Below are 25,220 nucleotides of genomic sequence, written 5' to 3' on the forward strand. Positions count from 1 at the left end.
AAAAATAAGAACTCACAACCTTTGGGAGGGGGAGGAGAGGGGAAGTGGGTGAGCTCATTTCCTCCCGGCTCCAGCGCTGTCAAGAGATGCCATCTACAGTTGGAACAAATTTAAAGGATGAATTCAGCTTCTGGGTATTTTCCTTCTCTTTTAATTATTTGCAGCTCGGCAATTTCTTTAGTTACATTTAGGCTTCTTCTTATTCTTCTTCTTTTTCCTTTCTGTGAAAGACTTCTTCCAAAAGAAGCATGTATTCTGTGAACACTTCTCGGTGGAAATTTCCAGGCACCTGTCTGGTCTTTTTCTCTGAATACGTGCGTAAGCAGATGTCTCCATCGACATTTCTGCGGGTGCTGCTTTCCGGATCACCTGAAAATTTTCTTTTTTGTGCTCTTCAGTGTTAACCTGAATTTCTTATAATGTGCGTGTACTATTATTATAAAAGCAAAGCCTTTGATTTTAAAAATTAAAAAACACTGCTGGAAAGAGAAAATCCGGCCCTCCCTTTGGGCTCGTGCTCCTTCCCCGCGCTCCAGGACCCTCCGCTCGGGGCTGGGTCCCCCGGGCCCCCGGGTGGGTGAGGGGCGCGGTTCAGGCCCTGGGGGTCCGACGGGGTCGGGCCCCTTGCCGGGCTCCGCCCGCACGTTTGAGCTTCGGGGGTCCGCGATGCGCCGGTGGGGAAGCCCGGCCGTGCGCAAGGTCTGGGCTCCCGGTGTCGCCAGGTGACTCAGCGCCATCTGGGCCACCTTCCTCACCCATAAACCCAAGAAGCCACCCTTGACCTGCTTCGGGGACGTGTGACGTGCAGGGTCTGAGCGGTCACTAGAGAGACTTACACTCTGCCGTTGCAGGATTACCTGTTAACCACACTGCCGTCTACCCGTCTAAAGGTGAAATTGGAGGAGAGGGTCAGGGGGCGCTAGGGGCTGTTTCTGGGTCCTGACAGCTACTCTTGTGTCTCGGCTCCATCTAGTGTCCACAGGCGGACACAGTCCCATATATATAACTGGCTTTTCCATACTTGGAAATAGTAAAGTGCTCATTTGGCAAACAGGACCTAAATAGGACCAACTTAAGACCGTAAGATTTGGTGTTTGAAAGCAAGCACTATACAGATTCAGTACTTCTAAAGATTTGTGAATCCTTTTTTTTTTTTTAAAGGACAGTGTATCCATGCAACAAATAATATAATAATTGATATTTATTGAGTGTTTATTTATTGGTGGCATGATTTTAAGTGCTCTCTATGAATTCATTACACAATGAACCCCTACAATGCTATAAAACTGGGGGGGGGTACTTATTGTTTAAGAACCCTGGGGCACAAAAACATTAAAGTAAAATCTGTCCCTAATTTTTTTTTTCTTTTTAAAAAATCTCTTTATTTTGACCACATCATGTGGCAAGTGAGATCTTAGTTCGAACCCAGGCATCCTGCACTGGGAGTTCAGAGTCCTCACTACAAGACCACCTGGGAAGTCCCTACTCTGCTAATTTCTAAGGGGAGGTAGAGGCTGCTTCCTGGGCCAGAGATGAGGAGGGAGCCAGATGAGAAGATGGGTGTCAGGCTAAGGAGAGAGAGAATGGGGGCTGAGGCAGCCCTTTCGGACTCAGGCTGGATTTGAGGGGAGGAGGAGGGCTGTGTGGTAGATAAAGGCTGTGATCTGAGAGGGCGGGCAGAAGTCAGCAGTGCGAAAATATTTGAGCACCTCCTACATGCCAGGCACCAGCGATACAGAATTCAAGTGGAAGGCAAGGTCCCTGTCCTCACAGAGCTGAGTTGTATGGGGACGGCCAGTGTCAAGTGTGGTGAGGAATGCTCGCCAGTGTACACAGAGCTATGAAGGGCTGTGCTGCAGGCACATGGGGCGGAGCGCAGGTGAGCCCGAGCTAACAGGCAGGGGGATGGGAGGCTGGATGTCGGGGCCCATCAGCTTAGAGGTGATGGCCTGGGGACAGTGGTTCTGAGAAAAGAGATGGTAGTGGAGGACGTGCCCTGAGAGAACAAGAGGATTTACTGGAGCCAGACAGAGGACCTAGGGGAGGGAACAGGAGCGGCCACAGGGCTCAAATGTCAGGGGAGGGCCACAGAGGAGAGGGACTGGACTGGCCAGAGGAGTTGAGACCAGAGCTGAGCATGAGCGACTCTTCCAGAGAGAGGTCGTGGTTGGAGGAGAAGTCAGAGTTGAGACCATTGTTTCACTGTTGGCCTTTAGTAAGGAGGAGACTGTGGCGCAGATGGTAAGGAATCTGCCTGCAATGCAGGAGACCCAGGTTCAAGCCCTGGGTTGGGAAGATCCCCTGGAGAAGGGAATGGCAACCCACTCCGGCATTCTTGCCTGGAGAATCCCATGGATGGAGGAGACTGGCGGACTACAGTTCGTGGCGTTGTCGGACACAACTGAGGAGCTAAACACACACATAGACCCTCTTTGGGCTGAGGGTGAAAAGCTGCTGGAGAGGATGAGGAGGAGGCCTGGGAGAACCAGGAATCCTTGGAGGAAGCACAGATAAATCACACGTGAAAAAATGAGAACTAGGTAAGGCAGAGGGGAGGGAGGTACAGATGGGTAGATTTAGGCGTTTTCCATGAGAAAGGATGGCGTGGGGGCAGCTGGGTTGCTGAGGGAGCTGCCCTCTGAAGGAAACCTGGAGTTTCCGGCTGTGAGGAGAGAAGGGCCCTGATGAGAGGAGAGGTCTGGAGGCAGAAGAGGGAGGGGGTTTAGGGGCAGTGTGCGGCTACTGAGAAACGCCAGGGTCAGAGCAGGAGGAGGGCTGCTGAGGGTGTCCTGAAGGCCTCTGAGTCGGCGGGCTCGGCCAGGGAATGAAGAGGGGACAGGCAGACTGAGAGGAAGGACATGGGACAGAAGTCCCAGTGGAGTCAGGTAACAGGGTGTGTGGGGACTGGAGTAGAAATGGTGGCTCAGGAAGTCAGGGTCAGAAGGGGGATTTCTGAGTAAGATTTCAGAAGAGTCATCTTTCTGACGAGCCTTGGGTGCGGCTGAGGAAGTGGGTCTCTGGGGGCAGCTGAGGCTGTTTGATTGGAGAGGTCAACACTCTGAACCCTGCTGGGACAGGGGGAGAAGGGTGGAGGGTAGAAAGCAGAACCCAAGTCCTTGGTGAAATGGGTTGTTGTTGTTCAATCACTCAGTTGTGTCCGACTTTTCGCAACCCCATGGACTGCAGCACGTCAGCCTTTCCTGTCCTTCACCATCTCCCGGAGCTTGCTCAAACTCTTGTCCATCGAGCTGGTGATGCCATCCAACCATCTCATCCTCTGTCACCCCTTTCTCCCCTTCCCCTCAATCTTTCCCAACATCAGGATCTTTTCCAACGAGTCGGCTTTTCCCATCAGGTGGCCAAAGTATTGGAGTTTCAGCTTCAGCATCTGTCCTTCCAGAGAATATTCAGGGTTGATTTCCTTTAGGATTGAAAGAGCTAAAGACCAGTACCTGCAGCAGAGAGGCTGGGGGAGGCACATCAGTGGCTTGAACCTCAGAAGAGGGAGTGGAATGCTGAGCCCCTACAATGATGCCTCTGTCCTGGGTACACATGTGCCCCTACTTCGCTATTTCCTTCTGGACTTCTCTCAGGACTGGGCGCCACAGCACATATTAAGAGAAGTGGGCCAGTGTAGGCTCTGCTCAGCCATGGACCAGAAATCTCTGACTTCAGGCTGCACTGAGAAGGGCTCGCCACCGGTTTATCTCACCAGAAGCCAAGGAAGACACCAGACACACATACAACCTTATTGTGCTGCTTTTAATTACGAAAGATGTAAAACGATGCATTATAAAACTTGGAAGCTACTTTATACAAATTTCCAATCTTTAAATATTGTTTGATGAGGGGCATGTGGACTAGGATACTGATGGGAAGTCTGATTAGTTTTGCTGTGATGTTTCCATCACAAAGCAGTGGAAGAAACACGCTTGGGACCAGACCGTCCGTGCGTGAATCAGAAGAGACGACAAGGGTCAGAGTAGGAAGTGTCTTCAACTATGCAAATGGACTGGGATATACATTTCAGCTCAGGTAATATACAGTAGACTTAGGAGAAATGAGACAGGATAGTGGAGAATTCATGTTGATCGAGACATAACCAAGGTTCCCCTGACACCTTCTGTCCTAAAAACCACAATCGTATAGAAGGGGGAAAAAACAGAAACACAGATAGGTTTTTAGTTCTATGCTGTTTAACTGCTAGTAAATGAGAGTAGTACAACCATCGATTTCTTGTGAAAAACTAAATATTGAAAAATAGTTTACTCTGAAGTCTGCAGCCATTTCAGATGCTGAGGGCCAAAGGCAGCAGTGAGGAGGTCAGGGTGACCCCTGTCTGTGGGTGTCCTTGACACTGGGTAAGCAAGGCAGGTTGTATAATGTCCAAAACCTTTTCACAGGAAGAGAGGGGATGGACGGACCTAAGGACAAACTGGATTCAGTGCTAAACCTAACTGTCATCGTTACCCTCCCCCCAAACAAGTCACTTTTCCCAGGAGCCTTCCATTTCCACAAGTCCTTGGTGAATGCCCAGGGGGAGCACGCTTGGTCCTGCAGGTCTCGGGGTCTCTGGCTGTATGGCTGGGCTGCTGTGCAGACAGAGAGAGTTGGGACACTGACACCAGTGATCACCATGGGTAAGGCACTGTGTAGAGAGCAGACTATCCTAGAATCTCCATTAAAAAAACAAAACAAAACAAAAAAAACCCTCTCATGACATCAGCACTCCCCCTTGTCTGAAAGGCTAGTTCAGATCTCAGGGGGTCTCCGACACACGAGAGGCAGGCAGCATCTGGCTCTTTCAGCACGCTGGGGTGCTGTGTACAATGAAAGGCCATTTTCTTTCACAAAAGGTCACTGCGATCTAGAAGTCTAACTGGGACTAAAGCTTTGAAGGGGAAGCCCATGGCCCCTTCCTGAGCCAGAGCTCAGGCAGGGAGGGTGCTGGTCTTTCTAATTCAAGAGCTGGGGTGTTCAGAGCAAATGTGATGCGGGAAGACCAAGACCTGGGTTCCACAGTGGACATGGATCAGTGCACCACTGGGGTTACTTGAAAGACTGGAGGGAGGGGAGCCCCCTGAAGACAGAAGGAAATAGGAGAAGGTCTGGAGAGGTCAATAGCCCAGGACCCTGTGACAGACCCCTCCTGCCACCAGGGACACGTGTCAGGTTCAGACCCACATGGCGCCGCCTTGCTTCTTTAGGTGGACCCTTCAGCATCGTGCCTGGTGTCCCTTGGGAAGAAGCTGTCTGTCTGGCTCTAGCATCTTTATCCCTCCTTCAGTGTGTCTGTCCACTCTATGCTGTCTTCCCAGGCCCACGTGAGGCCCCTTTGCCCAGACTCCTCCCCTGATGGCTTTTAAGCCCACCCATTGGGGTTTCTGGTCAGGGACTGGCATAGACTGAATCAGAGGAGGCAGGTGCTGGTGGAAATACAGTAATACCATTTTGTGCTAAAGTACTGATGCCTAATGATGGTTCCGTAAATTAGGCCTTTGTTTTACTATACACTATTTCTTCAGCCTCAGAGGGTGAATCTCTTAATGCAATTGAGAACAAAACATGGGTCTGAGAGGGAAGATGTTTGTGATGGCCGGGACCCCCGAGTCCCAATATGGGGGAGGCCCCAGCTTGCTGAGCCACCCTAGGTGCACTCACAGGACAGTGTCCACCCACGTCCGTAGCCTTGAGGAGGATAGGGCATGTGGCCTAAGCGTGGACTTGGTCACCTAGTGTTAAAAGCATCTTAAAGTGTATGCTTCACTTAACCACAGGCACAAGTGTTAGAAAAGCTGAAGCTCTGAGAAGCTTTGGTGAGGAAGAGGGTCAGTGAAAGATTAGACTGCCTCCTAGCGAGGCAGATTCATTCATTCGTGCATTCATCTGCTCATTCACGCGTGTGTGCATTCAACGCACGGGTCGGCGGCACCTGTTCAGTGCCAGGCACTTGTTGGGTGCTAGGGGTTTGGTGATGGGTAAGGCACAGTCTCTGCCCTCAAGGAGCTTACGGTCTAGTAGGGTGACAGGAATACCCCCTTTCCACAGAGAACCAGCTTCCCTCTGTTGCTGCACAATTGCTGGTCCAGACCCCCGGCTGCTCCTCCTGGCCAGTCTGTAGACAGGGAGGCCTAGATGGTTTGCAGCTTGTCTAGAGGACATCGTGTACCTGTAAGATACCTACACACAGCCCCCCTCTCTGTCTTCCGCAGCCACCGAGTAGAAGCCCCGTTCTCTTCAGGCTCATCCATTACCAGGGGATTTTTTTTTTCAGTGACAGAATAAAATAAAATAGTCTTCCTTTTCCTCTCATCCAAAGGAAAAGGGGTACTGCAGCAGCAGAGAAGAGATTACAAACCAGGAGAAAACCAATTAGAATTCAGTTTGCCCAACTCAAGTCTGTTCTTGGACGTGCGGCGAAAATCCTTCTTCGTGTTCCAATGGAGCCCTCTCAGGGAGTCCTGGCCCTTCGTGCTGCCCTGGACATCCCATGGCTGCCTGGGGTGCCGAGGTGAGACAGCGGAACCACGGCAGGCCTTGTGGGGCTTGGTACCGTTGCTGGAGGAGAGTAGGCTCCCAGAGGCCCGCAGCCCCTGACCGCCCCCCAACTCTGGGTCCTTTCTTCAGTGTTGACTGAGATCAGTGGTTCTGAGCATTATACACGGCTACTGAGGCCTCTCGGCACACATTTTCTTTTACTCATCGACCGGCTAGATGGTCAGTAAAAGATGTCACGGGTGTGGTGACGACTGAGTCATCAGAAGTGCTAAAGCAGCAGGCTTGCAGCAACAGGGCCTGTGCTGCGGGCCTGAGGGGTAGTGCCCAGCTCTGTGGTTGAGAGAAGGCCATGGTGACTGAGATGGGACCTCATCTGAGAGCTGGGAGCTGAGGAATTGGGTTCCTTCCAGGTCAGAAGCCCGAGATAACTAACGCCCAGGGGTGGAGCTGGTTCTATTCCGTTCTGTTTTAGCTGTTTCAGAAATAAGTCCTCCTGTCCCATTCTGATCACCTCACAGTCGGTCAGCTCGAAATGTCTCCTCTACAGAGGGGTCAAGCAGGCCCATGCTGGAATCGCTTAACATGTTGAGTCCATCCAGGCTCAGCGGTTCGATCTGGAGCTCTTCCTCCAGTGGGAACGGAGTGTCCACGCTTAGGCTGACCTCGGGCATGCCTCCCAGTGCACTGCTGAGGTCTTTGAACAGGCTGGTGCTCGAGTCTTCTGGAAAGAGCAGCGAGAGGGGAGAACAGTGCGGATTAGAAGGCGTGGGGGTCAGGTCACTCAGGACACGACTGGTGACAACCCCCTGCCATCTCACCCACCAGGACAGTCATCACCCATGTCCTAACCACTCCCAGGCCCACAGTCCTGCTCTGGAATCTGTGTTCTTTGCAGTCAGTTCCACACGTCCCAGTTCTGCAGGTTTCCTCCCTCTGAATAGTTGTCAGTCACTGGAAACTAAGCAGGTCGGAAGAAGGCTTGGGTCACCAGGCCCTTCCCCACTGCCTCGCAGTCTCTGTGGCTGGACTCCCACACCTCAACAAGGTAAAGCTGGGCTGCAGGGCTTTCATTTTTTGGCTTTACATAATGTCATGTTGTTTAGACTGTCTTACAGCAGTATCTGGAGAAACATAGCAACATGAAAGCAGCAGCTGGGAGGTGGCCGCACTCACCTGTCAGGACAGTGTTTGGGAAATTCCCGCAGTTGGAATACAGGTTTGGTCTCAAATGAAAGGAGTCCTGTGGTTCGCGGGGGCCTTGTTGCACCGGGGGCACCTGGAGGCACCAGAGGTCACTGTGTGAGGGACGGCCTCTGCTTCCCTGGGAACGACCGTGCTGTGCGCCCCCAAGCAAAACCAGCCCTGGGAGCTGTCATACCCCTTCTCTGCTGTGACAGCCCACACAGAACATTCTGCTTGGGTAGTGGAGGGCAGGGGGTGCTGCAGTGGAGGAGGGGCCCGAGGGCCACGCTGTGGGTGATGTGTCCCTGTGCGCACACTGCCTGGCGCTCTACGCCATCCTGGATAACGCCACTGGCTGTGGTTTCTGCGGGCCCACCGGTCACAGCCACCTCCCTCCTCAGCACACTGAGGCTTCTGGAAACTACCATTGGTGGGAACCCTTCAAAGGCTCTGTCTATAACCAAGGAAGCGATGGGCTCTTTTCCTCTTTGCTTTCTAAAGAAACGAGACAGTAGCCCCCTCTCAATCTGTCACTCAGAGGGAGGAATGCAAGCAAGCCTCTCTCTGCAAAAAGCCTTGATGAGGACGGGTCAGAACTGGGGCCTATTTTAGGTGCCGTTCCTGAAGTTAATTTTTAAATCATTAAAAAATCTTTCAAAAGTAGGAGTTTCCATCACTTTTCAGAAAGACACTGACTCACCTAGACTCACATGGCTTCTCTAGAAAATCAGGCGGCAGAGACTTTTGGTTCTCACCACTTCCCATGGCCTACACGGAAAACATCTGTCTTTATTTGTTTTACTGTTTTTGTTAAGTTCTGGAAAGTGCTCTTCCTTCTCTCCGTAATATATCCTGGAGCCCAAACCATAATTAATGAATACTATAAAATCTTAAAGGAAATCAACCCTGAATATTAACTGGAAGGACTGATGCTGAAGCCGAAGCTCCGATACTTTGGCCACCTCATGCGAAGAGCCAACTCATTGGAAAAGACCCTGATGCTGGGAGAGATTGAGGCAAAAGGAGAAGGGGGTGACAGAGGATGATATGGTTGGATGGGATCACCTACTTGATGGACATGAGTTTGAGTAAACTCCAGGAGATAGTAAAGAATAGGGAAGGCTAGCGTGCTGCAGTCCATGGGGTTGCAAAGAGTTGGACATGACCTAGTGATTAAACAACAAAATAAAATCTAGGGATATAAAAGATTGTCTGTGTTATTAAGTAAGTGAAGTTGCTCAGTCGTGTCCGACTCTTTATGACCCTGTGGACTGTAGCCTACCAGGCTTCTCTGTCCATGGGATTCTTCAGGCAAGAATACTGGAGTGGGTTACCATTTCTTTCTCCAGGGGATCTTCCCGACCCAGGGATTGAACCTGGGTCTCCTGCATTGGAGGCAGACGCTTTAACCTCTGAGCCACCAGGGAAGATATTAGGGAGTCTATGTTATTAGGGAGAAACTAAAAAGCAAAAGAAAATGGCTCCATGAAAGAACCTTCAGGAAGGACCCCTGCCTGGCTAGGATGGGCTCCCAGGAGGCCACACACAGCAACTCCGGCTGAGGCAAAGCCTTTGCCTGCTCCTTGACGCCTCATCATGATAGACCCATGGATTGCTAGGTTCCTTCCAGCATGAGCGTGTCTACAATTCTCTGGCTAGAATATCATCACAAGTCTTCCACCACGTGTTCCAAAAGGCCCTCCGCTGACACCTGACAATGAACTAAGGCAGCCGGCACCAGCAGCTAGGGCTCAGGGCAATGCCAGCTCCCCAGCCACTGAGTGCATCGAGGTCGGAGAAGTGAGGTACCGACCGAGCCTGCTGGGTGTGGGTTTCCCGCTCGGAGCAGCCTGATGGTGACAGTTCCTGCTGTGGGGACGAGGCAGGCCCAGGCGATTACTCACCTGCTGGGTAAAGGCTGGACCTGGCCTCATGGACTGCTGGTCAAAGCTTACATCTGGGAAGAAGCTGGTCAAAGATGAGCCCTTCAGGGAACAAGGAAGGAACCATTTAGCTTGGAACTCGGGGTGGCATGAGCGTCCCCTCATGCCTGGGGCTCCGGGTGGGACTCACCTGGGCTGTGAGGAGCGGGAAGTCCGACTGGGATAGCGATGAGGCCGCCTGGGGCTGCTGGGCAGGCGGCTCCTGGGCATGGGGCTGCTGCAGCAGAGGCTGGGGCAGGTCGTGGGCTGCGGGGTAAGGGGGTGGGGGGGACACTTGGGCTTGAGCTTCTGTGGGCAGGAAGGAGAGTGGGCTTCGATCCGAGGACACCATCTGAAAAACAAAGCCACTAACTACTCAGCTTCTGAGTTGCTAGTGGTCAGTCCTCCGTGGATGCTGTCGTTGTTTAGTTGTTAAGTTGTGTCAGACTCTTTGTGACCCCCATGGACTGTAGCCCACCAGGCCTCTCTGTCTATGGGATTTCCCAGGAGTGGGTTGCCATCTCCTTCTCCAGGGGATCTTCCTGAGCCAGGGATTGAACCTGAGTCTCCTGCTTGGCAGGCAGATTCTTTAACTGCTGAGCTACCAGGGAAACCCCCCTTTACAGTTAGGAAATGTCAAAGTGAGGAAAAATCCTGATATTCTCCTCGTCTGGCAGTCTACACTGTGCTCTGAGAAACCTACTTCTGTTCCTGCAAAGTATACTTCAAATGTCACTTCCCCACAAAGCATTTTCCATTCAGTGACAATTTCTATTGTCTTCAAAAACAAACAAAGCAAAATGCAGCCAATTTAACCAGTTTTGTCTCAGTTTTCTCAGTGAAAATCATGTTTGTTTGGTTTGTTTTTTTTTAACAGCCATAACTTCTGGTTAAAAATAGAAGACTGAAAAAAAGCACTTAGCTCTGCTGTCTCCCCAAACCCCACTGAAGCCCTAAAACAACATTAAACAACAATAAACATTAATAAACAAAATGAAAACCATCGTAAATAATGCTAAAATGAAGATAAAAAACACGAGGATGAAGATAATGAAAAGGAAGAAAATGGCAACAAAGTTTGGAAAATGAAAAGCAGATGGACACGCAGTAGCTGGCTGAGTAGACCTGAGGGAACCAAATGCAGGGCTGGCAGCAGGGAGGCGGTCTGGTTCCATTGCAGAGTCCCCGCGGGTGGGGGTTGGGGGGAGGGGAGGACAGCAGCGGGAGAAGACGAAGCTAAATCTGGAGAGGCTGGCAGGCAGCAGTGGGCTCCAGAGCCCATGCCTGCAGGGAGGCTGAGGGCGGCACTCTGGAGGGAGTATGGCCCCGGGGTCTCTGGACTGGGTGCACCAGACCCTAGAAGGTGAGGCACTGCTGAGAATGCAGGGCTTCTGAGAAAGCCAAAAAAAAAAAAAAGCTCACTGTGGCCCCTTGAGCTTCCGCCTCTTTCCTAGCTCAGTTCCCACAGTGCTGGGTCTAGGCACAGGCCAGGCGCAAGATGGGGAGAGCATCCTTTGGGGATCTGACCAGCCTGGGAGACAATCCAACTTACAATACCAGAAGGTCCCTAGGGCAAGAGCTGCGCTGGATCTGTCTCCAGGGAAGACTGTACTCAACAGGCCCACCCACCTACACTGAGCTTCCAGGCAGTTTGTGTGCATGAGTCTGTGTCCTGTTGCTAAATATGAGCAGGATGCCAAGGGTCACCAGATCATGAGGAATGTGTCTGGATGCAAGTCAGAGACCCAAGCAGACAAACTGAGAAAACAAACCTGGGAAAATTTATGTAGGAAGAAGCTGTCATGAAAAAGAATTATCAATATAATAGAGTGATTAAAAAATCCTTATCTTTTAGAAATACATAGTTATTTATAATATGCACCCCTATACACATTTTTTAAGAGAGGGGATATGGATAAAACAAGATTATGAAAATGTCGAGGACTTCCCTGGTGGTCCAGTGGTTAAGGCACTCCCAATGCGGGGGGCCCGGGTTCCCGCAACGAAGGCCTGGCACAGCTAAAGACAGCTACTTCTTTAAAAAAAAATGTTGATGACTGTTGAGGCTGGATGATGGGCATAGGAGGATTCATTATATCATGTTCGCTGCTTCTATGCAATTTGGAAAATATCTATTCAAAGAAAATAAAAAGAAACTGGAATAAAAATTATCACTAAAAACCTCAGAGACATCAAAGATGTTATGGCATCCATGGAATAAATATGATGCTATGAAAAGAGGAACATTCAGAGAACAAGAACAAAACATGTCTTGAAAATTTAAAAGGATGAGAGCAGAAATGAAAACCTCAAGAGAAGGGTGGAAGATAATGTTAAGAAACTCTTCCAGAAAGCAGAGGAAAAAGACAGAGAGAGAAAAGAAAGAAAAAAAATAAGGATGCTAGAGGGAAAGTACAGGATGGCTAACATTCGTACATTCAAGAGAGAACAGAGAAAACTGAAGGGAAGAAACTGTCAAAGAAATAATTCAGGAAAATTTCTCAGAAACGAAAGAGGTGAGTTTCCAGACTGAAGAAACCAACCAGATAGACTCATATCAGGCCATGTTATTTTGAAGTTTTAGAACACTAAGGGGGGAAGAAACAAGATCCTGCAAACCTCGCAAGGAAAAAACGGAGATTTAATTCAAAGTATTAAGAATCAGAGGGGGTACCCTGGTGGCTTAGATGGTAAAGAACCCGCCTGCCAATTCAGGAGACATAAGAGATGTGGGTTCAATCCCTGGGTTGGGAAGATCCCCTGGAGGAGGGTATGGCAACCCACTCCAGTATTCTTGCCTGGAGAACCCCATGGACAGAGGAGCCTGGAAGGCTATACAGTCCATGGGGTCATAAAGAGTCGGACACGGCTAACACTTTCACTTCATTCACTTCAGGAATCAGAATGGCACTGGATTTCTCAGTAGCAACTCTAGAAACTAAAAGCTGACAGATTAATACCTTCAAAACTTCAAGAGAAAATTATTTCACATTTGAATTCTACACTTAGCCAATTATTAGTTAAAAGGTGGGGAGAATGAGGACACACTGAAGTCAAGCCACGCCGCATGTACTCTTTCTAGGAAAGCTACCGGAGGGCTCGTGTTTAATATATCAGAAGGAGATCTACCCGATGCTGACAGTTTGAGATTGAATACAAATACAGAGCAAGACATACAGAGAAAACCACAGTGAGGAAAACACAAGACATTTATTAACCCCCAGGAGAAAAAGATCCTCATTTTGTTGTTTCATACTAAGCTATAGGGTTCAACTCTGATTACATACAAGCATGGAAACACTAAACACTGAGTACTGTTCTATTCAAAACTAAGTGTAATAAACCACACTGTGGAGATGGGGAGAATGAGTAGGGAAAACACGTGGGAAGGGGGAAGGGAGGGGCCTGGGAGGGTTGAAAGAGAGCTTAAACCCTAGGCTTCCACAGGAGGCTGTCGTTAGAGAACACCTGCCACTAAAAACCTAGAACACACCCAGCATGAAATAACACTGTTACACCAGAGAGCAGCTAAAGTGGCCGGGAGGAGCCACCTCCAGGTGGTGAGAAATATGGCTGGTGGGGGCGGGGAAGACAACTGTTATTTCATAACAGGCCCTTTAGGACTATTTGACCTTTTAAATTATGTGCACAAATAACATTGATTTTTTTAAAATTTTTAAATATTTAGCAGACAAAAATGAAAATATGTGAAAAAGAGTGCTGTTTATCTCTACGGTCTCCTTAAAATGTAGCTAGATGGTGTTATTTTTTACATCCTGTAAAATAAGCTTGTGGTGGTGGTTTAGTCGCTAAGTCGTGTCCGACTCTTTGCGATCCCACGGACTGTAGCCCTTCAGTCTCCTCTGTGCATGGGATTCTCTAGGCAAGAACACTGTAGTGAGTTGCTATTCTTCTCCAGGGAATCTTCCCGACCCAGGGATCGAAGTGTTGTCTCCTGCACTGCAGGCAGATTTTTTACCACTGAACCACCAGAGAGGCCTCTGTAAAATAATCTTGCAAAATAAATTAAAGGCAATCCAATAACATGAAAGAACCATTAAAAAACAATTATGAAATACTCTTACCGTCTCCCGAAAGGGATTACTCATATAATAAAGATCCCATGGCTAATAATTGGTAAAGAGTGACTAATAACTGGATCTGCTAACCTCTGTTGTGTTCTGTCAACTTCTTCTTGCTAAATCACTACTCACTTATAGTGAAGTGGTGAGTAAGGGATGTTATAATATATCTAGGGAGTGACCAACAGGTTAAAAACATGTTCACTGATGACTGTGAAAAACCACCCTGAAAACTTAGAATAGAAACAAAGTCAACAAGTCAAAAAGATGATGTTTCCACCCTAAATTTCTGTAACAGGCTTGTGACTTCAAAGTGTGCCTCTTTCTAAACAGACTCATCTGGGCCCTTTTATAGACATATGATCCTATTGTACCTAAGTATTTAATCAACAAGAGAAGGACTGTTCTTAAATCTGTCGATGTAATTAGGGAAGAGGTCTAATTCAATCTGGAAGCTTCAGGAGGGTATTTCAATGTCTTCCTTGGCTTTCTCTGTGGCTTACAGTGCTCAGATAGTCAATTAATGATTTTCCACACCAAACTTAAAACCCCAACCTGGCTTCCCTTGTATTTCAGACATAACTGAGTTTCACCCTCCACACCTGACCCTTTCCTCCAATTCCAACTTCCTGAGAGTACCCCAAACTGTTCAGTGTCTGCTTAAGAGTAATCAACACATGAGCCTCCCTGGTGGCTCAGAGGTAAAGAATCCACCTGCCAATGCAGGAGATATGGGTTTGATCGGTTGGTCGGGAAGATCCTCTGGAGTAGGAAATGGCAACCCACTGCAGTATCTTTGCCTGGAGAATCCCACGGACAGAGGAGCCTTGGGGGCTACAGTCCATGGTATCACAGAAGAGTCGGACTCGACTAAGTGACTAAACAACGACAAATCGACACAATAGCTCTGCTCTTAGAAAACCATTAGTGCATTAGGAATGATTTGATTTCGCACAGAAGTGAGAACTGACTGCATCTGAGGCCTCGTGAACCGCACTTAGAGTGAGGACCTAGTCCAGTTCCCATCTGCTTCAGTCTGTTTCACTGTTAGTTCGCTTGCTTTTTACCTGTGAGGCAGGATACGGATGCAAGGGGCTGGTTGAAGAGAGCTGCCGGCTGAAACCTTGATGTGCTTCAGGGCCGGGGGACAGCGTGAGGGGGCTGACGGGTGGCTGCCTGCGCCGGGGTGGGCCGCTCAGGCTGGTGGTTGAAAGGGATGGGTTGCTGAGCGAGAAGAGGCGGAGTGAAGGGTGGAGGGCAGAGGCGCTGGCAGCGGAGGCCTCTGGGCGGCTGTTCAGGGAGGAGGAGAGAACTGTCTTGTTGAGCGTGGCCTGGATGGAGGGGTTGCTCCGAGAACTCTGGAGACCTGGAAGACAGATCGTTTGCAATGTACACCTCATAGTTACCGACCAAATCTTCTGTTTCCCAAACAGTAAAGAAAAAACTCAATTTCCTATTTGTACTTGATGATGATTTTGTGTGAGGAGGAGCTCCGGGCAACTCTCCTGCTGGAAAAGGTACCAAGGTTGTACAGCAGAAACGAACAGAATGCTGTAAAGCACTTATAGTCCGACTAAAAAAATATATATATATATATATAGGAACCTATGAACCAGGAAGTGGGCTCTGCACAGACACATTAATCTTGGATTGCCAAACTTCTGGAACTGTGAGAAATAAATGTTTGCTGTTTAAGCCAAAGGGAAAAAAAGTGGTATCAAGGGCAAGGAGAAGAGGCACTCAGACTAAGAGGGACGACGCCATTCTGATGCGAATGGTTTCGACAAGGACCTACTGTACAGCACGGGGAACTCTGCTCAGTGTTACGTGGTGGCCTTGATGGGAGGGGAGTTTGGGGGACAGTGGATACATGAATATGTATGGCTGAGTATCTTTGCTGTTCATCTGAAACTATCACACAACATTGTTAATCGGCTCTACCCCAGTACAAAATAAAAAGCTTCTTAAAAAAGGATGAGAACAGATTTTTCTCGAGAATTAGATCATGTAAACCACCCCGGGAGAGCAAGAACTGGTGCAGGCGGCAGCAGAGGCGAATGTTCAGTCCCTCCGCTCCAGTCCAAGAACAGATCCCAAGGCCGGACAATCCATTATGTTCAGGGCCCCCAGTGCCTTGTCCCTGGCAACCAGCCAGGACCCTCGGTTGCCTTCACTGGGTGTCATGGCTCTCCATGTGGGGGGCAGGCTGCCTCGGGGGGCTCTTTAAACACCCTGAGCCCAGCACCAAGTCACAGGAAGGGACCCTCTACCAGGGCTTCCTTTCTCTTTGTTTTTCTGGCTCCTGAAAAGCGGTTCATCACTGTCTCCTCCAGTGTGGGGAAAAGGACACCCCTGTTGGTGCTTTGTTTTAAGGGGAGGGGAGTGAATTTTAGCCAGAGCAAGAGAGTTTGGGAAAGGCATTTCCATAACACACGCTGCAAGGACACAAGCTCCAGGAGCCCAGGGAGCCTGTTCTCTGCCCTGCTGGCTCTTTGGCACCTGGCCCAAGGCCTGGCAGAGTGCCTTCATTCCATGAATGAATGCTGGCCCTGCAGTGCATCTCCGTGGGCGACCCTGTGTTTCAGAGCCCAGCCCACATTCTTGTGCCCACGGCTGGGGCGAGCAGAAGTCTGTGTTGTTCCACATCGATAAAAAGTTAAGTATTAGATGAAAATTATGGAATGCATAAATGACAAAGGATTTTTAGCCAGCAAGTGATTCTGAGGACTTCCCTGGTGGCTCATATGGTAAAGAATCTGCCTGCAATGCAGAACTCAGGTTCAATACCTGGGTTGGGAAGGTCCCCTGGAGGAGGGCATGGCAACTCACTCCAGTATTCTTGCCTGGAGAATTCCATGGAGAGAGGAGCCTAATGGGCTACAGTCCACAGGGTAGCAAAGAGTTGGACATGATTGAGCACTAACACACACACACACCCCAACACAATTGATTTTGAAAAGGTAGGAAAGATGTCTCTGACAAAACTCTAAGTGGTTGTCCCCCTACCTAACTCACCATGGAAAAGTCAGAGATGTGGCTGGCTCAAATAAGAATGAAAATTAGAGCTAAAGATATGAATTTAGACATTTTTAAAAAACTCAGTCATTCAGAAAGAAAGCACACACATCTTAAAAAATATATGTGCAATCTTTCATACCATGCATTTTTAAGGAGTGCATAGAAACTCTAAAAACTTAAGCACTGGTTGTGACATATCCTCAATAATACAATGCTTGTTTGAGGAAAATAACAGCCAGCAATTAAACACAGGATTTTCAGCTGAAGCAGCGTCCAAGGCTGTTCTGGAGAACGCCAGCTTCCCCAGGACCCAAGGGGGCTAAGTGCCAAAGCTGCTGGACTCACGTGACCTCGGGTGACCTTGTTCAGAGACGTCACCAAGGTCACATAAGTAAAGCAGCAGGATAACTCAAAGACCCTAGAGACCCCAAAGACTCCCAGAGACCCCAAAATAGGGGTGGTCTCTGAAGTCAATTCTTCAAACCTAAAATTATGTATTAATAGCATAATGGCAGCATCACTATAATCAACAGAGAAACTTCCAGGGGACCATGATGAAGCGGCCCACCCTCGTTTGAGTGGTGAGTTCAGATTTGCATAGACAAGTCTTACTGAACCCAGAGCGGAAAGAGCAAGCACTTTCCCCACTGACAGACCATTGCTGGGGATCTTTCTAAAGGAGATAGGCTATGCCACCATTCTTAGGACCCTTGTGGCCAGAGGCTATACTACCTGCCCCAGACATTGACAAGAGCGTCTGTCAGGGTTCAAGCAAATGCAGTCATGTTTCAACATGTGGTCTGAGCGGCAGGGACTCAGACTCCTATGGTAACAGCCAAGTCACCTCATGAGAAGCTTTTTAGTAAAGCTAAAGCACCTTTAAGCACTTCTGAAAATCTGATCCAGTAGTTTTGAACTATGGCAGATTTATACTTAATATACATATCTATTAAGGATAGATATTTTCCTTGTACCCACAATTTTCTAAAATTCAAAATATTCTCTTTTGCAATCTATTGGGAAGTTGGAGGAATCTAGAGAGATATCTGTAATTATTAAATATCATCATATGTTGATAAAGGACCACAGCTAACACAGAAGAGAATGGACACTTATTTCTTGACTCTCAAATCTTATTCTCCAAGTCCCTGGGGCACGTGGGCTGGAGAAGACAATGAAGAATGAGGTTTTGGACCTTCCTGGTAGTCCAGTGGTTAAGACTCCATGCTCCTAATGCAGGGGGCTAAGATCCCATATGCCGTGAGGTGCGGTCAACTCTGCCCCTACCCCCACCCAAAAGAAAATAGAACAACAAAAAAGAATGAGGTTTCACTGAGCTGCCCCAGAGCTCATCAAACTCAGCAGAAAGAGAACCACCTAAGTGAAATGTCAGCAGAGTTGAGAGGTATATGAGCTAGTGGGTGGTGTGCATGCGTGCTCAGTCACTCAGTTGTGTCCGACTCTTTGTGACTCCATGGACTGTAGACCACCAGGATCCTCTATCCCCAGGCAAGAATACTGGAGTGGGTTGCCATTCCCTACTCCAGGGGATTTTCCCAACCCAGAGATTGAACTCACTTCTCTTGCATCTCCTGTTTTGGCAGGTGGATTCTTTACCACCAGGGCCACCTGGGAAGCCCAATGGGCTATTATCTCTAACTCAGACACAGTCATCCTCACTCTACGATTTACTAACATGCCACCCGGCCAGGGACCACCAATGGCTGAGCCACCAAGGGACACAGGCATGGGCCCGATGGAGCGGGGACCACTTACCAGAAGAACCTCTGATGCCGAGGTGAGTCATGGCAGCGGGAAGGTTGCCCACGCTGTTCCCCACACTCATACTCCCAAAGAGGTGGTCACCGGTGTCCAGGGAGGCTGGCAGTGGTGCCGAGTAGTGAAGGTTGGTTAGATCTGGCAATGACCCCCCAGTGTTCAGGGTTCCCAGGAAGGGGGAGAGGCCCATGTTTTGACCATTGTGTGGGAAAGTGCTGAAAAAAAGAAAGGTTAAGTATTACTTTCTAAAATGCATTTGGCTGCTGGGGAATAGGATGTGTATGATACCTTTCCTTGTTCAATAAAAGCTGTGGGTACCAAAGATCCAAGTCCTCGTGGAGACTGCCTCTTCCTCGTTCTGAGAGTGTGATCTGCTCACCTGTAATGCTAGACTAAAGATGTCATCTATGCCCGCGTTGCAGGAATCTTTTCTAAGACAAGATTAGTTGCGTGCATGTGCTTTTACTGTTTTCCTTTGTCAGCATTTTTTTTGGGGGGGAGTGCAACTGGTTTACAATGTTGCGTTACTCTCTACTATACAAGGACGTCCAGGAGGGAGGGGATACACATATAGCTGGTTTACTTCACTGTACAGAAGGTTAGATTATTGATGCAAAAGTACTTTGAAAATTGTCAAGCACTGTGTAAGATATGAGACGCTGCTCTGCATTTATTCAATTCTTTTGGTTACATTTCTAAATTATCTTTCCTTCCCCCCCCCCCCAAAAAAAAGAATCTCCTGTATCAGCCAGATACCTTCCAAAGTATACTTTTTCCATTAACAGTTTCCATAAACTTTCAAGTGAGAAAGAGATGTGACCGTCCCTTTGTCAGGATCGGTGGCGCGGCTGCTCTGAGCCCAGGCACCAGGCCGAGTGCTGCTGGGAGGATGATGAATGAGCAGAGCGTGTGCAGTTTGAGCAGGAGTACAGTTGGGGGCCCCGCAGGCCAACTGTTTAAATCTTTTAAAGTTATAAATCAAATCAATAAATCTTTAAATGAATTATCTTCTATGTTTCCGTCTTGACAGATTGTACCTTTATAATAGCCTGGAAGGCCAGATTAAAGTTTGGAATTCTCCCACTCCTTGGAGCTCTGTGCTGGAACATGCAGAGAGGCAGCCCCAGCCCGCAGTCCACTGCTTACCTCCCCAGCCCTGTCATGCACTGCAGACCAGGCCTGTGTCTTCCCCAGCCTGGGGACCCAGGTCTGGCCGCTCCCCGCATCCTCTTAGCCCCTTGGACTCCTTACGTCATGGGAGTGGAGCCCTCTGAAGTGTGGGCCCGGGGAGGGGCCGCTGAGCCCATGGCTGGAGGGGCACTGCTCTTAGAGTTCACAGACAGGCTGGAGAGAGACAGGTAAGGCAAGCGATTGCAGTATGGCAGGAAGCTCGCTGGTCCAGGACTGATACAAGTGTCACTGGGAACGCAGAAGCAGGAGTCGTGGTTGTGGGGATGGTTGGGGAGGGAGGGTCTTGCGAATCGTGTGACCCTGTGCTCATGGAACAGCCGGCAGCATGGCATGGCCAGGGCGCTGGGCAGAGTGTGGAAGTGGGGGCAGATGAGCGGGCGAGGGAGGAAACAAGGGCGTGATGAGAGGCTGTTCTGGAGAGTGTAGATCAGTGATGGCAGGAGACAGGGAGCCCAGGTGTGAAATGGAGAACCACAGTTTAGAGAGGCCCCTGTAGTTGTGGTGTGGAGGGTTCCTTACTGGGGAGAACCGGTTAGAAGGAACTGTGCGGTCCACATCTGATGTAGGAAAAGAACAGAGGGGGTGAAGAGGAGGAGAGTGGCTGGAGGAGGTGCCCTCAGCCAGGATAGGAGGAAGATGGTGAATGCAACTGAGGGCCCTTGACTCAGCACAGCACACACAGCGGAGCACCTTCCGGGTGCGGCCCACTGGCATCAGGGCCTCAGGAGACTTGGACAAAGCAGTATCTGGAGTATCAGGAAGGTCAAGTTTAGGACGGGGGGATGTGACAGGAGATGGGCCTGGAGGAGGGGGCAGAAAGTACATGAGGCTTAAACTGATGACAAGAAGCCAAGGGAAGGTGCAGAGCACGGAAAGACACACTCATCCTTAGGCCAGACTTGGGGGAGGGTGTAAGAAGCGGGGCCTGGAGGCAAAGAGGTGAGTTATGCTGCTGCTGAGCAGTCAACAAGACATAATGAGAGCGTGGAGGCGGAGAGATAGGGAGAAATTCTGGAGGTGTTTAAGGAAGTGCTCAAGGGCGACTCCTGATTTTCTGGCACAGGGATGGATGGAACCACCCCCACCAGGACGGGAACAGGGAAGCACATGAGTAGACTGGGGACAGGGTAGGTGGTGTGGGTAAGAGGAGGACTTCTGCTGTAGATGCTGAGCTTCGGTAATGTGTCATGGGATGTCTCTCGAGGAACGTTCTGTCAGAACAGTGTGGGAGGGAGCCAGGCCACCGTGGGCCGAGGAACAGACAAAGCAGTAAGGGAGCCTCGAGGGGAAAGCCTTTCAGAAAGTGTGGCTGAGAAGTCTGGAAGTGTGGCTGAGAAGGAGGGAACTAGAAGGGAACGCAAGGTCAGATAGTACTTTTCGGTGCAGAATCCTTAACTGTGATTAATGCAGAGAGAAGACCTAGTAGACAGGGAAAGGTAGAAAACACAGAAGCGGGAAGGATAAGCAGGAGAGAGTCCTCTGGAAGGGCCAAGGACATGGGTAAAGCTATCGGGCATGAACAGATGGGTCCCTGGGACTAGAAACCAGGAAGGATGGCACGTGGGGCTGGGAGGCATGGAGTGAGGGGCGGGAGGGAAGCTGGGCGTTCATTCCTGCCGCTTCTCTTTTCTTGGTGAAGTAGGACTGGGATCACTGTGGAGGCTTGAAGAGAGAAGGGGAAGTAGGAAAGGGGTCCTTCTGGGGTGAGGAAGGAGGATGATTTAGACTGTAGAAAAGCTGAATGGGATACTTTGTCTTCCAGACAGCTGGTTGCAGTGTTAGGGCCAAGGACTAGGAAATAAACTTGAAAATGCAGAGCTGCTCGCTATGAGGGCAACGGGCTCTCTGACTGGGTGCTCAGAGGGAGGGAGGCAAGGTGAAGGCAGAAACAGCGTCTGGTAGCACAGAGCAGGGATGGAGAAGGTAGCCGTGACAAACACAACCCAGGTTGTCACTGACATTCAAAGTACCTTCCCTCTGCTTGAGAGGAATATACACTGTAACTTTGCATATACAGCTGCTAGAACCACCTCCTGGATCCTCTATTAAGGCAGATGATGTACTCCCTGGTTCAGAACTCTCCGACGAGTCCAGCCTGACTCCGGGTCAGGCTGCACCTGCCTCCATGCTCGGCAGGCACGCGCCTGCTGTTCCCTCTGCCCTTCCCTGCACTGCATCCTGGACTCTGGTCACAGTTCATCATATGAGAGAGGCTCCTGCAGACATCTGTGGTCGCCTTTCTCCTTACTCGGTTTTCTTTTTCCTCACTGGGTTTAACAATACATGACGTGTATTCATTGGCTTGATTGTTTTCGCCTACTTTGCTCCACAGGAGCCTCAGCTTGTTGAGAGCAGGGACCTGTTCTGTTTTGTTCACTGCTCTGCTTCAGTGCCTAGGAGTAGGGGGGTCAATAAACACCAGATGAACAGGAGTCACGGGACAGAATCCTACACCTAGTGTAAGAGTAGGAAAGCAAGTTTTGTCACCTAAGGAACCCTGGTTTCAAAGCTCTCGGGGGCGGGGATGAGGAGTTGAAAGTACGCAGCCCCTTCTGTAATTTAGGCCTGTGGGGCCTCGATCACCCATCTGCCTGAGGATTGAGCCAAAACGAATTCTTGAGAAGAATCTTCAGCCCTCACTGTGGGGATGACCTATACCCCTAGGTGTGCTGGTCTCACCCAGTGGGCCTCCTAGAGGGCATTCTGACTTTCTCAAGAGGTCAACCCTGATCTCAGCTCAGTGGGCTGTTCACTGCATGGGTTTATATTTAACTAGCTGAAAAGAATGCCTGAGCTGCCATTGCTCAGGAGGGTGGGCCCTGAACTCAGTGCTGTTAGACAACAGGGGAGGTGAGAAAGAAGGACGGCCTGAGGTACTACAGCATGAGTTCCTCTGCAGACCGTCAGACCATCTAGAAAGTGCACCTGCGCTCAGCTAGGTCATGCAAGAGGCCAGCTTTCAAACCACATGGTTTGGCTTTGGAAAGAGCTGCCGTTCCGAGGTTTTTGTTCCAAGCCTGGGGGGCAGCCCTGAGGGTCACTGGGCCCCCTCCCTGCCCCCCCATGCTCTCAGGACCCCACCGTGCACCCCAGGGCTCAGTCCTCTCTGTGAAGACCCCGAGAGAGGGCCCTCCCCATGTCACTCGGTGAGTGCACCTTCACGGGTCTGTCAGTGTGTGGGCCTCATCACCTCTGTTGTCTCCACGTTCTTCCTTGGTCCCATCTCCTCAGGAACGTTTTAATCTTTTAGTACTACACATATTTTTTTTTTGAAAGCTGTCTCTCACATTTTTCAGGGAGTGAAGTTGTATACTTCTGAATACATTAATTAGCTGTTCCACAGAAACTCCTTTTAATATCACAAGTTTTCCTATTTAATCATCTTCCATTAGTTTAAAAAAATGTGGTAAAAATAAAATGTACATAACACAAAATCTATCCCTTTGAGGTTCATGGTTTTGTGGCATTCAGTATATTTGTGCAAACTCTCTTAGGCAACTTCTGGCTCACCAAGCTGCCAGCGGCCCGCGGATTCCAAAGGCGTGAGGCTGGCGGGCTCCCTCAACGCCTGCAGGCCCTGGCTTCCTCCAGTGGGGCTGTTTGTTTACCCAGAGTCGGTGATGTCATTCTCAAACATATTTATGGCAGTTTTACTTTTGCAGTTATGTCATATAATTACTTTGAACAAATGAAATATGAGCATACCAAAAAAGAGCTGTTGTTTTTGTGAAAATTCAGTTGACTTTCAACTCATGTAATGAGTGAAATTTCTCAGTGTTCTCTGATGAAGCAGCGAGACATTCCTTTTGGTAAAACCCTCAGGACGGCCCTGAAACAAGAACTGAAAGAACCTCTCTTACCTGCCACCTCCCACATCACAGGACCGAGGGCGCCCAGACAGGGACTGGATCTGGGGAGAGACATAGGAAGCCGGGCTTACTCACTGTAAAGCCAGATTCAAGATTTTAAAAACTGTCATTGCAGGTATCCTGGGGCTCCAGTCAGTCAAGTGGAGAGCCAGCATATAGAAACAGCATCCTCACAAAGCAGCCGTTTAAGTTTTGACTAGACTTTTCCAGGCATAAGGGAGGCAAGATACTAATAAATTTTCTTAATTTGATGCTTCTAGATGATTCTCTTCTAAATGAATTATTTGCTTATAGAAGGCCAATATGCTTCCCATAGAGCTTTTAAATAGACATTCATTTTTTAACGAGCCTCGGAGGAACAGAAGAAAAAAGAGACATAAACTAGAGTGAAGAAAGAGGAAATTAACATCTGAAGAAAAGAAATATTTCAACTAAAATCTAAGTTGGGGGGATTTCTTTTTTTCTTCCTTGCCTTTTAAAATTCACTTCATCTGGCAGCGCTGGGTCTTAGTTGTGGCTCCCGGGCTCCTCAATCCTAGCCGTGGCACGGGGGACCTTCTAGTTGCGGCATGTGGGACCCAGTTCCCTGACCAGGGAGGGAAGTCAGGGGTGCCCTGCACTGGGAGCGGGGAGTCTCAGCCACTGGACCACCAGGGATGCCCCTGGAGGGTATTTTCAGTTTATTTATTGTCCCATCCCTGCACCTCAATGTCTGGCAACAGGTGCTCAATATACACTGGGTTGGCCAAAAAGCTTGTTTGGGTTTTTTTCCTAAGATGTTACAGGAAACCAAACGAACTTTTTGGTCAACCTAATACATGCTTAAGGAAAAAAAAAAAAAGAATCAACCTATTGACTCGTCTCTTCTCACTGAAGTGATTTATGGAGAAGTGTAAATCTGTAACAGCTAAGGGAGATGAGGGGGATTCCCTGGCAGTCCAACACTTAGGACTCAGCGCTTTCATTGCCTTGGTCCTGAGTTCAATCCCTGGTCAGGGAACTAAGATCCTGCAAGCCATGCGGCACAGCAGAGGAAAAAAAGAACTAATAGGGATGAACACCTCTTTCTATAGAGAGTACTTCTTCCCGGTGCTCAGAGGAGACTGGCTGCCACTGACCCCTCTGTGGGGAAGACAGCTGTCCTCTGACGAAGGCCTCCAAAACCACCAGCACCTCCTGTGGAAAAGGACAGTGGGCTTCTCCTGTGTCTAAGTATGTGAATTTTTACATCTCTTTCCCCAAAAAAGACAGAATGTCAAAACATCTTGCTTTTACAAAAGACCTTTCCAGCCCACCCTGATGCTAACGACAACTTTGGTAGACCTGGCAGAAGAAACTGGCCCACAGGAAGCCTGCCCAGGCGGCAGTGGTTAAGCACGAGACAACACGAACAGCCGCAGCACTGAACCACCAGGGAGTGCCCCTCATCCCACTGAGCTCTTACGGACCTGCAGTTCTCCATTGCTCGTTTCTGGGAGAAGAGTTGAGTCAATAGGTTCATTCTTTTATTATTATTATTTTTTTAGCATATATATATATATATATTAGGTTGTCCAGAAAGTTCATTTGGTTTCCTTTGGCTCAGGGCTGGGTGGATGGGTTGTTTTCTTTCAGAGGTGGCAGATTCCGTATGGAAGAAAGCCTGACTTGGGTACCACGGGACCCCCCTCTCTTCCACA

The 25,220-nt window shown here is 49.2% G+C and overlaps 1 protein-coding gene and 1 non-coding gene across 3 annotated transcripts in view; both read right to left on the bottom strand.

Moving 5' to 3' along the window:
* Positions 1 to 3,743: 3,743 nt before the first annotated feature.
* The window catches only part of CRTC3 (CREB regulated transcription coactivator 3), a 96,058-nt gene continuing 74,581 nt past the window's right edge, over positions 3,744 to 25,220 (bottom strand). The window contains exons 9-15 of one of the 2 annotated variants that reach the window (XM_061394503.1): positions 23,533 to 23,582; positions 18,479 to 18,696; positions 14,752 to 15,050; positions 9,754 to 9,954; positions 9,585 to 9,665; positions 7,672 to 7,774; positions 3,744 to 7,216 (exon numbers count right to left, since the gene is read on the bottom strand). In XM_061394503.1, the coding sequence (XP_061250487.1) occupies positions 7,011 to 7,216; positions 7,672 to 7,774; positions 9,585 to 9,665; positions 9,754 to 9,954; positions 14,752 to 15,050; positions 18,479 to 18,696; positions 23,533 to 23,582 (1,158 nt within the window). In that variant the 3' untranslated portion in view covers positions 3,744 to 7,010. Of the gene's footprint in view, positions 7,220 to 7,671; positions 7,775 to 9,584; positions 9,666 to 9,753; positions 9,955 to 14,751; positions 15,051 to 18,478; positions 18,697 to 23,532; positions 23,583 to 25,220 lie in introns of both variants that reach the window. The other variant, XM_061394502.1, reaches the window with a different exon arrangement.
* Positions 9,036 to 9,107, bottom strand: TRNAW-CCA (transfer RNA tryptophan (anticodon CCA)). The gene has a single exon. It is a non-coding gene; the product is annotated as a tRNA-Trp (tRNA).

This window comes from Bos javanicus, chromosome 21 (genome assembly GCF_032452875.1).
Source record: "Bos javanicus breed banteng chromosome 21, ARS-OSU_banteng_1.0, whole genome shotgun sequence".
NCBI classification, from domain to species: domain Eukaryota; kingdom Metazoa; phylum Chordata; class Mammalia; order Artiodactyla; family Bovidae; genus Bos; species Bos javanicus.